Raw genomic sequence first — 12,963 nt, 5'->3', positions numbered from 1 at the left:
AAAAAGAAGAGCACAGGATTCCAGAGGGCAATCCTGTGACACAGGAATGCTTCAGTGTTTGTGCTCCCATGGAGAGACAATGCAAAGGGCACAAAACCACTACTTCAAACTACACATCCAGTCTCCAGAAGGAAGCTATTTTCTTCTCTAGTCACAACAAGAGCCTCCAGGAGCACAGATATTGGCCTACCTTGCATGTATGCTTCTATTCGCCGGATGAGCTCGTACGACTTGGATCGATCCAGAAGTGTACGGATAGCCGGGAGAGGGTCTAGGATAATGGTCTCTGGATGAGCATCAATGTACTCCTGCAAAACAATATACAGGGGGAAAAATGGCATTAAGTTGGCTGAAGAGAGTAGAAAAATAATGACAAGAGAAAATAATGAGGAAGAGAATATATAACGTTAAAAGTCCAGCTTCTCTTCCAGGGGAGCCAAATGGACTTTGGCAACACAAAAAGTCCCCAGACAGTCAAAACACTGACACTTGAATCAAACACAAACATGACAGCTAACTGGTTTAGATGGCAAATTCCTCCTCTAGACTCCATCAGGAGCAAAACCTCTCCTGCAACCACATTAGCTCACAAGGGAGCCAGTGGCAAAGTGGCACCGTAAGAACTGACAGCAAGACTGAGAAAAGCCATTAGGAGAAGAAAGATGGCACACAGCTATCTTGGGGTCAGCCTTGCATTCAATTACTGCATGCGAACATCACAACTATCTGAACTAGGCTCAGAAATACATCTGTGTTCTTTTATGTTGTTTTTATTGCTGTCTTCTAGTGGGGCTGAAGACAGTGTTAAGGGCTGAATGATAAGGGCCGAAATTATTTTTGGCAGAGCTGAAGAGATTGCTGCTTCACTGTATCTTCATTGCTTGCTACTTCTCTATGCTCATACTCTCCTTTTCTGACTACAAGAACAAAGTAATGTTAATGACCCCATGGATCTTCAGCTTGGGAACTCAATTCCCTGTTCACTGAGGTCATGACTGCACTACTGCATCTTGGCCAGGAACACAGACACAGCTGCCAGGTATCAGCTTTGCAAACCCAACAAAACTCCCTTCTGTTTCTTAGAAGCTGAATTCCTTCATCATCAACCTGGCTCTATAAAGTCAGTGGGAAACACATCTATCTTACTCTACTCAAAATCAGACTAATATATCCAAAGTTAGCGTCTCTCTTTGTTTCACCCAACTTCCCAAAGCCATCCTAATGTTTCCACTTACTTCTTTAAACCCATTAATGCAAAAGCTCCTACAATTAATAGACTTCCATGAAGTTCTACTTCATTTAAATTGATTTTTCCAAGAAGAAAACATACTACAAAAGATACTCAGAGTATGATGAGATGGCCTCAGGAGATGCACTTTGCTGGAGAGAAAAGAATGACATAATCTATTCCCTGAAAGTGATTTTGTTCCAGATACTACCTGGGGATGCAGAACCTGTTGCTTCCTGGTGACTACATAGTCTGAACTGATGGCTGCTGAAAGGAGATTATTAATTTGAGGCTGAGAGGATCCAGCATTGGGGTCTAATGAACCTACTGCACCACCCCCAAGACACAAGCAGCTTTCCTTCACAGGGCACAAGGCACCCCTCAGTGGCAATACTTGTGTCTGACATATTTAGTAACCCCCGCAGAACACAAAGAATGAACTCCCCAAAGCCATGTTCAACCTTGCTGCCTCATGGGAAAAGGAAGGGACAGCCTTTCACACAGCTGGTCATCAAGACTGCCAAACCTAGCTGCTGTCACACCCTTGCAATACAGACTGGATGAAAAGCCTCATCAGCTCAGTGGAGCAGAAGGTGGGTTCATTTCCAGTCACTAAACCCCAGAACATGCAGTTTTCATCAGTCTTCTGTCCACTAGTACTTCCAGAGTCTAAAGCAGAGCAATCAACTTTCAAATACAGATGAGATTTTTATTCTTTTCAGAGCTAAAGTATCTTATTACCTAATGCCTCTTAAACACCCACACATGTCTATGCATACGTGCCCTTTTATGCAGCAGCTAAAACAGCCTGTGGAGCTAGCATGATCCAGTGACTAGGGCATTAGCTTGAACTTGCTGATAGTGAAACTGTACTTGAGTATCTCAACATCTCCAGAGTGTAACAAGGCAGCTTTCAGTCCCTCTCTGCCTCCATTTAAAAGACAGGGAGTTACCACACTGTCTTTCCCAGCACAGTGAGAGGATGAGCTCCTTACAGAGAGCCCATATGCTGATGGGGGAGGAGGCAAGCACAGCACCCAGACTAACATGTGACAGCTCTGAAAGGTGGCTCAGCAGAGCTCTGACAGCAAACCTCCTGATGTGTGTACGAGCTCTTCCTTTTACACTGTGGTGACCACCTGTCTGCCTTGACCAGTCTCTGGTTCCACCTTGACTTCAAGCTCCCTGGACTTCCATCCTAGCCCAGCCCCTCCTGTGCATGTACTGATCATTCCCCTTCCATACACATTCCTCCTGCCTGTGGACTCTTGCCTTTTCTGCCCTCCCAGGATGGAATGATTTTTCTGTCTTTCAGCTCCTTGTGTACCTTCCGGAATCTTCCTCATTCTCATCATCATTGAGAACTATCCTTGCTTCCCCAGGACTTATGTATTCTACTTGTTAATTTGGGTTATGTTACTCTAATTATTTCCAGAGGGAGCCTGTCTTTTTTATGCTTTCTGCAAGGGGACTTCACAGTGCTTTATTTCTAATGGTAATAGCCCTAAACCAGACTTAAAGATCATCCAAGCACTAAGCTTGCCACAGCATAACAAAGTTTACCAGGAATAAGGAACAAGCTCAAGGCCATTCTACACCAGTCAACATGTCAAGAGAGATGAGCATCTAAGTTGACTTTCCAGTGACTTATTTCTCATCCTGTTGCCCTAAGGAGCCTCCAAAAAGCTCTGTAAGGCAAACAAGAAATAACTGATGAAGATGAGGGAGGTGGGAGCTGTTTTCCAAAAGCCATTTAGAGTCTGAAGAACTTTAACAAATTACTCTTATGTCAAGAAGAACTGCACGAATACAAGGCAACAGCCCCTTCAAACACACACCAAAGGCTTTTGAGAAGATCAGCTTTCTTTACAAAACAATGAAGTTTCTCAGCATTAAATCTATGTCAGGTACTATTCTCCAACTCTTCTCCATTTCCAGGCCTAGGAACTTGGACAGCCAGAAAGCACAGGAACAGCAAAAGAGCAGTGAAGATCTGTGTCATCTAAGGCAAGACCTCGAACTAGAAGTGTCTTCTTGAGCTGATCTGGGGATGAGCCACACATGTCTCCTTTTAACTGAATCCAGAAACAGCCTCTTTTCAAAGAGACTCTCAATGCAGAACAAGGTCAGTGTATTTGTATGTATCCTTTCTGTTTGAACACAGCTAGAGATGAACTGCTGAAGCTATGCAGGGGCTTCCAGCTTCCCCTTGGGCCTTTAGGCTGCCAGCACTTTCCCAGTCTCCCACACCTCTTGCCAGTACATCACCAACACAAGCAAAAGGAAGTTTCAATACCCATGCACAGAAAACTACTTTAAATAAGTAATTAAAAGATCTGAACCTTACACCAGTTGTCTACAACAGGAAATTACAATAAGAAAAGTCAATTTTGTTAGTTTCACAGGAACAATTATGGTAGCTGATGTGAAATATTTTATAAACTTTGATTCTTTACTAGAAACTGTTGCACATATCATGTACTACAAGCGCACTCAGTTTTCAAAGCCATATACTTTGTCTAGAAGGCAGGAACTGAGGTAGTTTGGTTTTCTCTCTTACCAAGAAGGCAGAACTGCAGCACCACTAAGTGACCTGTGAAGATCACCTGAGAGACTGGAGAACTCTTGATGTAGCCCAAGTAACAGCACTCTTCCCACAGCACAGAGGGGCTCCACTACCAGAAATACAGATCTGCATAAACATGTCGGGTTTCTGCCTAATTATTTTGAAAGCAGATGAGCTACTATAGACATGAACTTGAAAATTAAGCAGTTGAAGAAGGAAAAGAGAAACGCTGAAGCCAAGAGAGTACAGCACAACCTTTCAACTTTGAACCTTCAAGTCTTCTCTCGTCCTTCCTGCAAAACAACTCTGCTCTCTACTTTGGTGGATTTACTGAAGACTGATATCCAACAGCAGATTCCAACCACCCAGGCAACGTGGAAGATATTTAGGCTTTCCAACAATAGATTGAAAAGGATCTGTCTTTGGGCTGCAGTTCAGCTTGACCCAGACATCCTCGATATTTTCCTCTTTCTAATCTTTGACATAATAAAAGCAAACAAGAACAAACAAGGAATTTTAGCAGATCCTCCTTTGTTTGTATTCTGGGCCTGGTGTTAAGTCATGCTTTGTACCAGCCCCACTACAGGCAGAAGGCCAACAATGAAACTTGAAATCAGAAAGAGACCAAAAATGTCATGTTCCCATTAAATACCTCTGGATATAATCCAGCAGTTAAAAAAAAATACTTTCCTTGAGAAACCTGTGTATAGATGAGGATAGAGCTGCTTGTCATTTTACCCCAAAAGGTAGCTAATGATTTTTTTAAATATTTTAACAGAATGTTGATACAGTATCTACTGCAAATAATAGGTCATTAGATGATAAGAGACTCACTGGTTCGTTGACTTGCTTTTATTACTAAGTAATAAAACTTACATAATGTTTTGTTTAATATTAAACAAAGTTCCATTAAAAATATTCCAGAAGAAAACAAGTAAGAAAAAGAAACAATAATGCCATTTGGATTTGTGTTTTCCCACATACAGAAACATGACAATGACTGCTTGTAAAAACATGTCAACATTTTCCAAGGGAGAAAGAGATGTAAACACAAGCTTGTCTAAAGCATTTGAATCAGATTTAGATTTAAAGGCTCCTTTTAGTTGTCTTAGGCTGTGATGGTCTCTTTTCAAAAACACCTCCTTCCAAAAGGAAAGGTGAAGGTGTATTGGGTCTTCAGTAAATGCTCACCTCAAAATTGTTTGTCTCTAAATCTAAAAGATTTCTACAGCGGTTAGGAGGAAAGAAGGGTGTGGCAAGGGGAAGGGGGAAATTATCTTCTCTGTTACATCTCTATTCTCTGTATGTATCAAAGAAGCTTTCTGAGTATTCAGCTGTCCTGTGAAGCCTTCAGAAGTCCTTTGCTCCTTCATCTTGCATATCCTACCCACAGAAGCTATCCTAACCCCTAGCACTTGAATGACAAATTTTTTGTTAATTTTGCTGTTTACGAGGCTCTTCCAATAATTTAAGACATCATTATTTTTCAAATGCATAAAACACAGGTATTGGCCTGTGAATTCAGGTGTAAATACACCATTTCAATTTTGTATCAACCTGTCCCTCCAATTAGGAAAGAATTACTAAGACGTAATAGTTTCCTTTTTGCTTGCCTTGTCTCAGCTGAGAAGTCCCCTACCTCCTTCCCTTCCAAAATATCTCCCTCATTTTCCTTCCTTTTAGTCTCAAACCCTTCTAAGAAAGCTTCTCAATCAAGATTAGAAGAGACCATCCTGGGCAACTCCAGAGTGGGAGAGTCAAGAGCTGAAGGGCAGTAGGGGAGGAAATATTCTAAATTTTCATCAACCTGATAGCAAAAGACTAGGCATAAAAACTGTGTCTGATCTGTCTTTTTAAGTAGGCTAATACAAAGAGAACCTGCTCAGAAAAAGCTTTGAAAGACAAATTAATAACCCTATTGATTTTCCATCACTGGAGCCATCATTTTGAACGCAATATGAAGCTGCAATGAATGAAGCCACTCAAGCCCCTGTACAGCTATGACAGGGAGATGCTCAGAGAGCATTTTGCTCTAATGAAAGACTAACAAAGATTCCCCAATGTCTTACAGGAGCCAAAACATACTCAGTTTTCAAATCCATATCCTTTGTCTAGAAAGTAGGAACTGGGGTAGCTGGTTTTCTTCCTTAGCAAGACGGCAGGACTGTAGCACCAGTAAGTGAAAGGCACCCTGGGGACTCTGCCTCTTCACCTGACCTCCTCCATGTACCTCTGGTCAAGAAGGAAGCACTGAGGACTTTAACCAATTCTCAGAGTTAACTAAATACCTGTGTTCAATCAGTCCAGCCCTGTGTTACAGTGGGTAGGAAGGGAGATTGACCATCATCTCTACAAATACTCCTTATCCCCCAAAATAAGGACTTTAGTGTCTTAAAAAGCAAATAACAGTATTTCTCCACTTTTCATCTCGTGCACTACACTAGGTGCTGCATGCAGTCTTTGTTTTGGCTTTGGATAAGATCACCAGGCACTCATCACTGATTTTCAGGGCAGTGGAGAACAGCTGCACCCACCAGCATTCTCCTGAGAAACTGCACTCCATACTATATCCAACCAGCACAAAGACCTCAAACAACTCAGCCCTAAAGGTTTTCTGGGGCTAAAAATGCCACTGTCAACAGGCAACTCCTCCATACCATTTTCATTCTCCTGTCATTTTTTTTCCAAGGCAATTGGAAACAGTCAGAAAATGGCATGCCGAGAGGCTTCCTGTTCTATTAGCACTCTCTGCCAGACCCTACAAGGGCTCATCGCAGACTCCAGAGAGCAGGGACACAGAGTCATGTAAACATGAAGTCAGTTTCCTCCTCAGCTCTTTGCAGATTAGATGGTCAAGGCCTCTATAACATAGATCTGAAAAAAGTCATTCTTAAAAAGGTCATAAATGTAGTCTGGCAGATCATTCCTCCTCCTGTGGTCAAGGATCCCCTGCTCTCTGCTTCCTGGAAGACTGCTTTATGGAGCCAACAGTAAGACTGCTGCCAGGTATCATCTTGCTGTCACATTTATATTCAATAGCAGGAAAAAAAGCATAATGAATTTTGCACTGTTTGGTCTGGTTAAGATCATCACAACTTTTTCAGTCAACTTTGTCAACAATAAGGGAACCACACTATTTCCACTTGTGTGTAGGTGCCAGAAATACCACAGTGCTTATATAACACCTCACTCATACAAACAGCTTTCTTGCAAGGGGACATTTTTAATTTTCTAGGTCACTCATTGATTTTAAGAGCCCAAAACAACAACCCTATACCACACACTTTAGTATAAAGTATTCTTAAAATTTCTTCTTCCTATGGAATATGCTTCTCTTAATTTCTAATGATTTTCAATATCTTAAAAGTAATACAGGACAGATGGAGACAGGCAACAATTTACAGATAGTTTCTGCCCTGGAAATGAAACTACATGAGAGTAAACTCTAAAAACACATTTTGGCATGTAATTCAACACAGAAGGGCCTGTGCTCTGCACCACTGGTTCCTAGTTATGTTTTACTGCTGTGGGAGCTTCCTGCATGCCAGTGATGTGGCACAATTCAGTCTCCTGCAGAAGCAAAAGCTTAAGGCCTTATTTTATTGGAGAGAGGCTATAATTCAGATGTCTGCTCACAGGGGCCCTACCCTCTATCTCATCCTGTCTTCCAAAATAAAAAAGTTTGGAAGGCACTGGGAGAGAATCTTTTAAGACACTTCTTGGGGAAAACAGTTCTCTGTACCACACATCCTGCATATTTCTGACCTTCAATGTAAAGTTGAGGGGGAAAAAAAAACATATAACAGGATTTTCAGCAATGGAGGACAGAGTCACTCACAGTAATCCTGATGTTGCAGAAATTAGCATTCCAGGAACTGGGAAGACTAGACAGAGCTGGGCCAAAGTAATTCAGTGGCTTCTGTCATGGAGGGATGCAAACACATGTTCCTCTTTGTGAGCAGCACTAATACTCTTGAAATGACATAAGAACATTTGGTGGGAAACCAGTTCTAACTAACCATACTGATACAAAACAAAACCTTCCCAAGGTGCAAATCCATTTTAAACTGACAAAACCACTTTTGCTGGGCTATCAGCAGCAAGTCAACAGTGTGCCAGACAGCTCTTTTCACCAAACTCCTACAAACTGCACTGTAATCAGACTGAATTTGCTGCACCAAAATCATGCTGCTGCTTGAAATGCAGAAAGAACCACTTACCTGGAACCTCTGAACCAACTCCAGTGACTGGCTGTCATTCTGGTCTGCTTCAAGGATTACATCTGTCAGTTTATGTATGATCACATCCAAAGGGCCCTGATCTTCAATGGGTTTGGTGAGGTCAAGCTGAAAAAAACAGAGAGAAACATTTCATTAATATATGGGGGATCCAAGCTCTTGTCCCTGCCACCATCCAAGGTGCTGCTGCCACACAGATATCATTTACTTTACATAGTGACTTTGTTTTGGTATGTTATCCAAATCTCTGAGAATTTACACATCACTGAATGTCAGAAAACTTTACTCAGACACTTATTTCTCAGGAGTGTAGCAAAGTCATCAGCAAGTACCCTACATCCAAACATCTCCCTGTGCCTCTCCACCCTAAACCAACATATGGCTCTTCAGTTCAGTTTTCTGTTATGGTCACACAGCTTTCTGGTACATTCACATACATGCAAAAGGAATGAGCCAACAAGGAGTAACACCACTAATAAAAGGAAGGTCTGCTGTGCCCACTGGGATTGCACAAAACAGCATCCAGGAGAGGAATAAAGGTAACACAAAAGCAAGTGAGTTGGGAGCTGTGGAAATTCATCTGCTACTGAGACAGCTATTTAGCTGCTACCAGGACGGGTGCAGCTCCCAGACAAATCCCAGTAGCAGACTTTGGCAGTTAGCTGGGTAGGAGACAAAGATTTTGGGTGAGTGTGCAGAAAGTCTGCTCCAGACAGCACAGGAAGGCATGAAAACAGTGGCAATGTGTTAGAGGGCTTAGTCCCAGTACCAAAACAGGGTTCAAGAGCAGAGGAGCCACCTGCACTGGAAAAGGGTTGAGGAATTCTCTCTTGATGAAATATCAATGCAAAGAAGCTTACTGGACTTGTATGAGATGCATGCAAGGATCCTAAGAGAGCTGGCCAGTGTTAATGTGAGGGCTTGGATTTATCAGGACATAAATCAAAACTATGGAGATTACAACTAAATCAGGCAAAAAAAAAAAAAAAAAAAAAACTACCACAAGGGCAGTCTGGTTGCAGCAGAGTCCCACAGAGGTGGCAGGATCTCCATTTGTCAAGATGTTCAATACCTGACTGGACAAAGCCCTAAGCAAGTTAGTCTAAATTTAATGCCAAATCTGCTTTGATGACAATGATGCATTGCAGACCCCCAAGATGCTCACAGGACTTGATGATCCCATGAAGCTGCTCACCAGATTTAAGATTGGTTCAGTGAAAGTCAGAACTGGCTCATGTTCAACACACCAGGCTGCTCACAGCACAAAAGCTGTGAGAGTCAATTCAACCAGTTGTGAGACCTACTGCATCAATGAAAACTTAACCTTGTAAATGCCAAACCAGGAACATCTTTGAGAGGAAAGATGGATGTGTGCTCACTAAAGTTAGCATCTGATTTTATCTGCATGATCCCTTCTATTCCTGCTTTCTTTTGTATTCAGCTTTGGTGAAGAAGGGTGTGAGAGGCACAGGAGGGAGAGGAGTACTGGGCTGCTGCTGATGCTGTTTTCTGTCTCATTAGCCTGAGTTTTGTCCTGCTAAAATTTCCCACCCTACAGAAATGGCCCTGCTTTGAATTAAGGAGTGAGTGCCTTAAAGAAGGTAAAGCTATAAGACAGGATCAAACAAAGAAAACCAAACCAGCAGAGATCTATCAGCCTTATATTAATTTGCTAGTTGCTAATGTAATCAATCCACAGAGCTGAATTACTTGTCTTGTGTAGGCACTCTTATCTGGGCGAGGCTTCCCTGAGCAGAATAACTGAAGGTACCTGTGGCACAAAAACAAATTGAAAGACTGCCAGTTCCTCCCTCAGAGACCACCCTTGCTTGCCCATTACTGTATGCTCCTAGTAACAGTTTTGGGTTGGGGCTCTCTGAAGTCCTAATGCAGATTCCAATCCAGCTGGAGAACACAGTGTGTGTCTCTCTTCCAAGGAGACAAACAGAGGCACTGCTCACAGGTGGGCAGCCACTCCTACAAGCCAAGAGACCAGCAGGACAGACAGTGTGGATGCTCAGGGATGGGTAAGCTGTGGCCAGGTGAGGCAGGCCACAGGAGGTCTGGCTGCCCTGACATATTTTCACTCTCACAAGGAGTGCAGCACAAGGGCCAGGGGACAGCCTAAGTATCTGCAAAATGAAGTGAACTGCAGCTTGGCTAAACAACATGGAAGGAGATAATCAACTTCTTCAAGCAAGTTCCAGAAAAATCAGTTAATATCCTTAAAAGAAATCTCAGATGACTAAACTGCTGCTTCTGATTTTTTTCCATCTGCCTATCACATCTGGAAGGAAACAGCAAAACAAAGAGTCCATTTAACTAGGTCAGAAAGTTCACGGTTGCCAAGGTACTAAATTCTGAATTAATCCATTTTCTGGACTTGCAGTTTGAAAAGCAGTAAGAAGCAAGCAAGCATTTGAGATTGGTTACCCCTCTACATTCTTCCTGAACTTTCAGCTCAATCTGCACAGAAACATTCAGAAAACAAGAACAGTCCTCCCTTTCAGCCTTGACCCAAGAATAGAAGTAAGCCTTCAAGGCAAATCCAGGCATTTCCAGCACAGTGTTTTCCACAAGCATAAAACATCTGGGCAAGATAACTTCCTCACAACAGTTGTGCCAGCTAAACACAACAGGTATATTTTGAGAACAGAACCAAATGCAGGTACTTTGCACACTGGAAAACATTAAAAGGCTCCCCCTAACACTGTTTTGCTTCCTCCCCACTAGTAAAGCAATGTTTGAAATGACAGCATGATAAAGCAGCTTCTCTGGAAGGAAGTTCAGTGACCACTTCAATTGCCTCAAAAAGGACAGCAGGTACATTTTAACCACAAAAACCTTCAAAATTTGATCCAGTATTTTGTGGATTGCATGATCAAACCATTTGCAAGAATAAGTTCTCTGTGTTTAGAGCCATGCTGTAGAAAGCAAATATTCCTGGCCTGAGTGGAATTTGGAAGAGATCCACCTTCCTTTTATGCACTAAGAAAAAAAAAGTAAAAGTAGAAGGAAAAAAATGATTTGAGAAGGTAAAAAGAAGCCTTTTCAAAGTGGGAGTATCAAACCCAAAAAGAGGTCGTTGAAAGCAAAGTGCAAAATTTCTGATGGCCCTCTGCTGAGACCAGCACTGATTCATTGTTTGTCATCAGCTGGAATTTAAGCTCTCCTACTTCCCTTCCCTTTCAGCATCTCTCTGAATGATCTCTGCATTTGACATGGTGACCCAAAGGTTTGTTATTGCAAAGAACCTACACCATAGCAACAGAAGTGAGAGAAGAGATTTATCAGCACCAGCTTGAAAAACCAGAGATATATCTATGGTGCCTTTTCTTCTGTGAGGTAGGTTTTAGCCTGCAGCATACTCTGCTTGCCCTTCTTTATGTTAAAAAACCAATCCCAACCAGGTATTGGTTTAATGGCATTGTCACTTATCACCAAAACCCAGCAAAACTCAGGTGCATGACATGGAAGAGAACATCAATGCTGTACACAGGAAATAAGCAAGCCATATATTTGACATGGATGGGTGCACTGTCTCTGGGTAAAAAACTGCCTGGAAGGCCAGGCCCAGAGAGTGCTGGAGAATGGAGATAAATCTGCAGGGCAGCTGGTCACACCTGGTGCTCACCAGGGCTCAGGGCTGCTCAATGTCATTAGCAATGATCTGGACAAGGGCATCAAGTGAACCCTCAGTGAGTTTGCAATTCAAACCAAGCTGGGCAGGAGTGTTGATCTACTGGAGGGTAGAAAGGCTCTTCAGGGGGATCTGGAAAGGCTGGATCCATGGGCTGAGACCCAACTGTATCAGGTCAACAAAGCCAAGCGCCAGGTCCTGCCCTTAGGTCTCTCACAGCAACCCCACACAGCACTACAGGCTGGGACAGAGGGGCTGCAAAGCTGCCTGGTGCAAAAGGAGCTGGGGGTGCCCTCTGACAGCAGCTGAACAGGAGCCAGCTGTGCCCAGGGGGCCAAGAAGGCCAATGCCTGTGCCAGCCATGGTGTGGTCAGCAGGACCAGGGCATGGATTGTCCCCCTGTACTCAGCACTGGTGAGGCCACACCTCAAATGCTGTGTTCAGTTCTGGGTCCCTCATGACAAGAAAGTCATTGAGGTGTTGAAACATTTCCAGAGAAGGGCAACAGAGCTGGGGAAGGGTCCAGAACATGCTTCTGACAAGGAGTGGCTGAGAGGCTGTTTAGCCTGGGAAAAGGAGGCTAAGGAGGGACCATATTGCTCTCTACAATCACCTGAAAGGAGGCTGTAGCCAGGGGGGAGTTGGTTCTTCTCCCAAGTAACAGTAATAAGACATGGGGAAATGTCCTAAAATTGCACTAGGGGATATTTAGATTGGATACACTGAAAGAAGTCCATCATTAGAACAGGTTACCCCAGGAAGTGGCAGAGTCACCATCCCTGGAGATGTTTAAAAGACATGTAAATGTGGCACTTAGGGATCTGGTTTATTGGTGGACTTGGCAGTGCTGGGTTAACAGCTGGACTTGATCCAACCTAAATGATTACATGGTTCTGTATGCCTTTCCAGGTCTTTCAAACCCATATATGGAAGAAACCAAGCAGTAGATAAATGCCCTTTATCATAGCTGGCTGCAGCCAGCCTGCCCACCTTTTAATAGAAGGATGGGCTGGAAGTTACAAAACACTCCAAGCTTAGAAATGACAGTCTCTCCCACAGGCTTCCCAGAGAACCCACTGGAGAGCAAGTTACAGGCACACAGAGCCCTGTCTGCCCTCCTCTCCCCTCCATTCTTCCTCTGTCCTCCAGGAACACACAGCCAGGACATTATCCAAATCATTATAGAGAAGGGCAAAAAATGTTTATTTCCATTAAGTATAATTTGTTTAAAGTTTTGGGGTTGTTTTTCTCCAGAACCCTGGCAATCCATCTGTATTGCAGGGACAGGGTG

General features: G+C 43.0%; 1 protein-coding gene across 4 annotated transcripts in view; it reads right to left on the bottom strand.

Annotated features, from left to right (window-relative positions):
* The window catches only part of ITPK1 (inositol-tetrakisphosphate 1-kinase), a 138,523-nt gene that overhangs the window by 60,988 nt on the left and 64,572 nt on the right, over positions 1–12,963 (bottom strand). For all 4 annotated transcript variants that reach the window (XM_074542449.1, XM_074542445.1, XM_074542446.1 and 1 more), the window contains exons 4-5: positions 8,015–8,140; positions 191–308 (exon numbers count right to left, since the gene is read on the bottom strand). In XM_074542449.1, the coding sequence (XP_074398550.1) occupies positions 191–308; positions 8,015–8,140 (244 nt within the window). The remainder of the gene's footprint in view (positions 1–190; positions 309–8,014; positions 8,141–12,963) is intronic.

The sequence above is a fragment of the Zonotrichia albicollis genome, chromosome 6 (genome assembly GCF_047830755.1).
Source record: "Zonotrichia albicollis isolate bZonAlb1 chromosome 6, bZonAlb1.hap1, whole genome shotgun sequence".
Taxonomy (NCBI): Eukaryota; Metazoa; Chordata; class Aves; order Passeriformes; family Passerellidae; genus Zonotrichia; species Zonotrichia albicollis.
The sequence above is the reverse complement of the archived record's forward strand: the minus strand, read 5'-3'. Positions and strand labels throughout refer to the sequence as shown.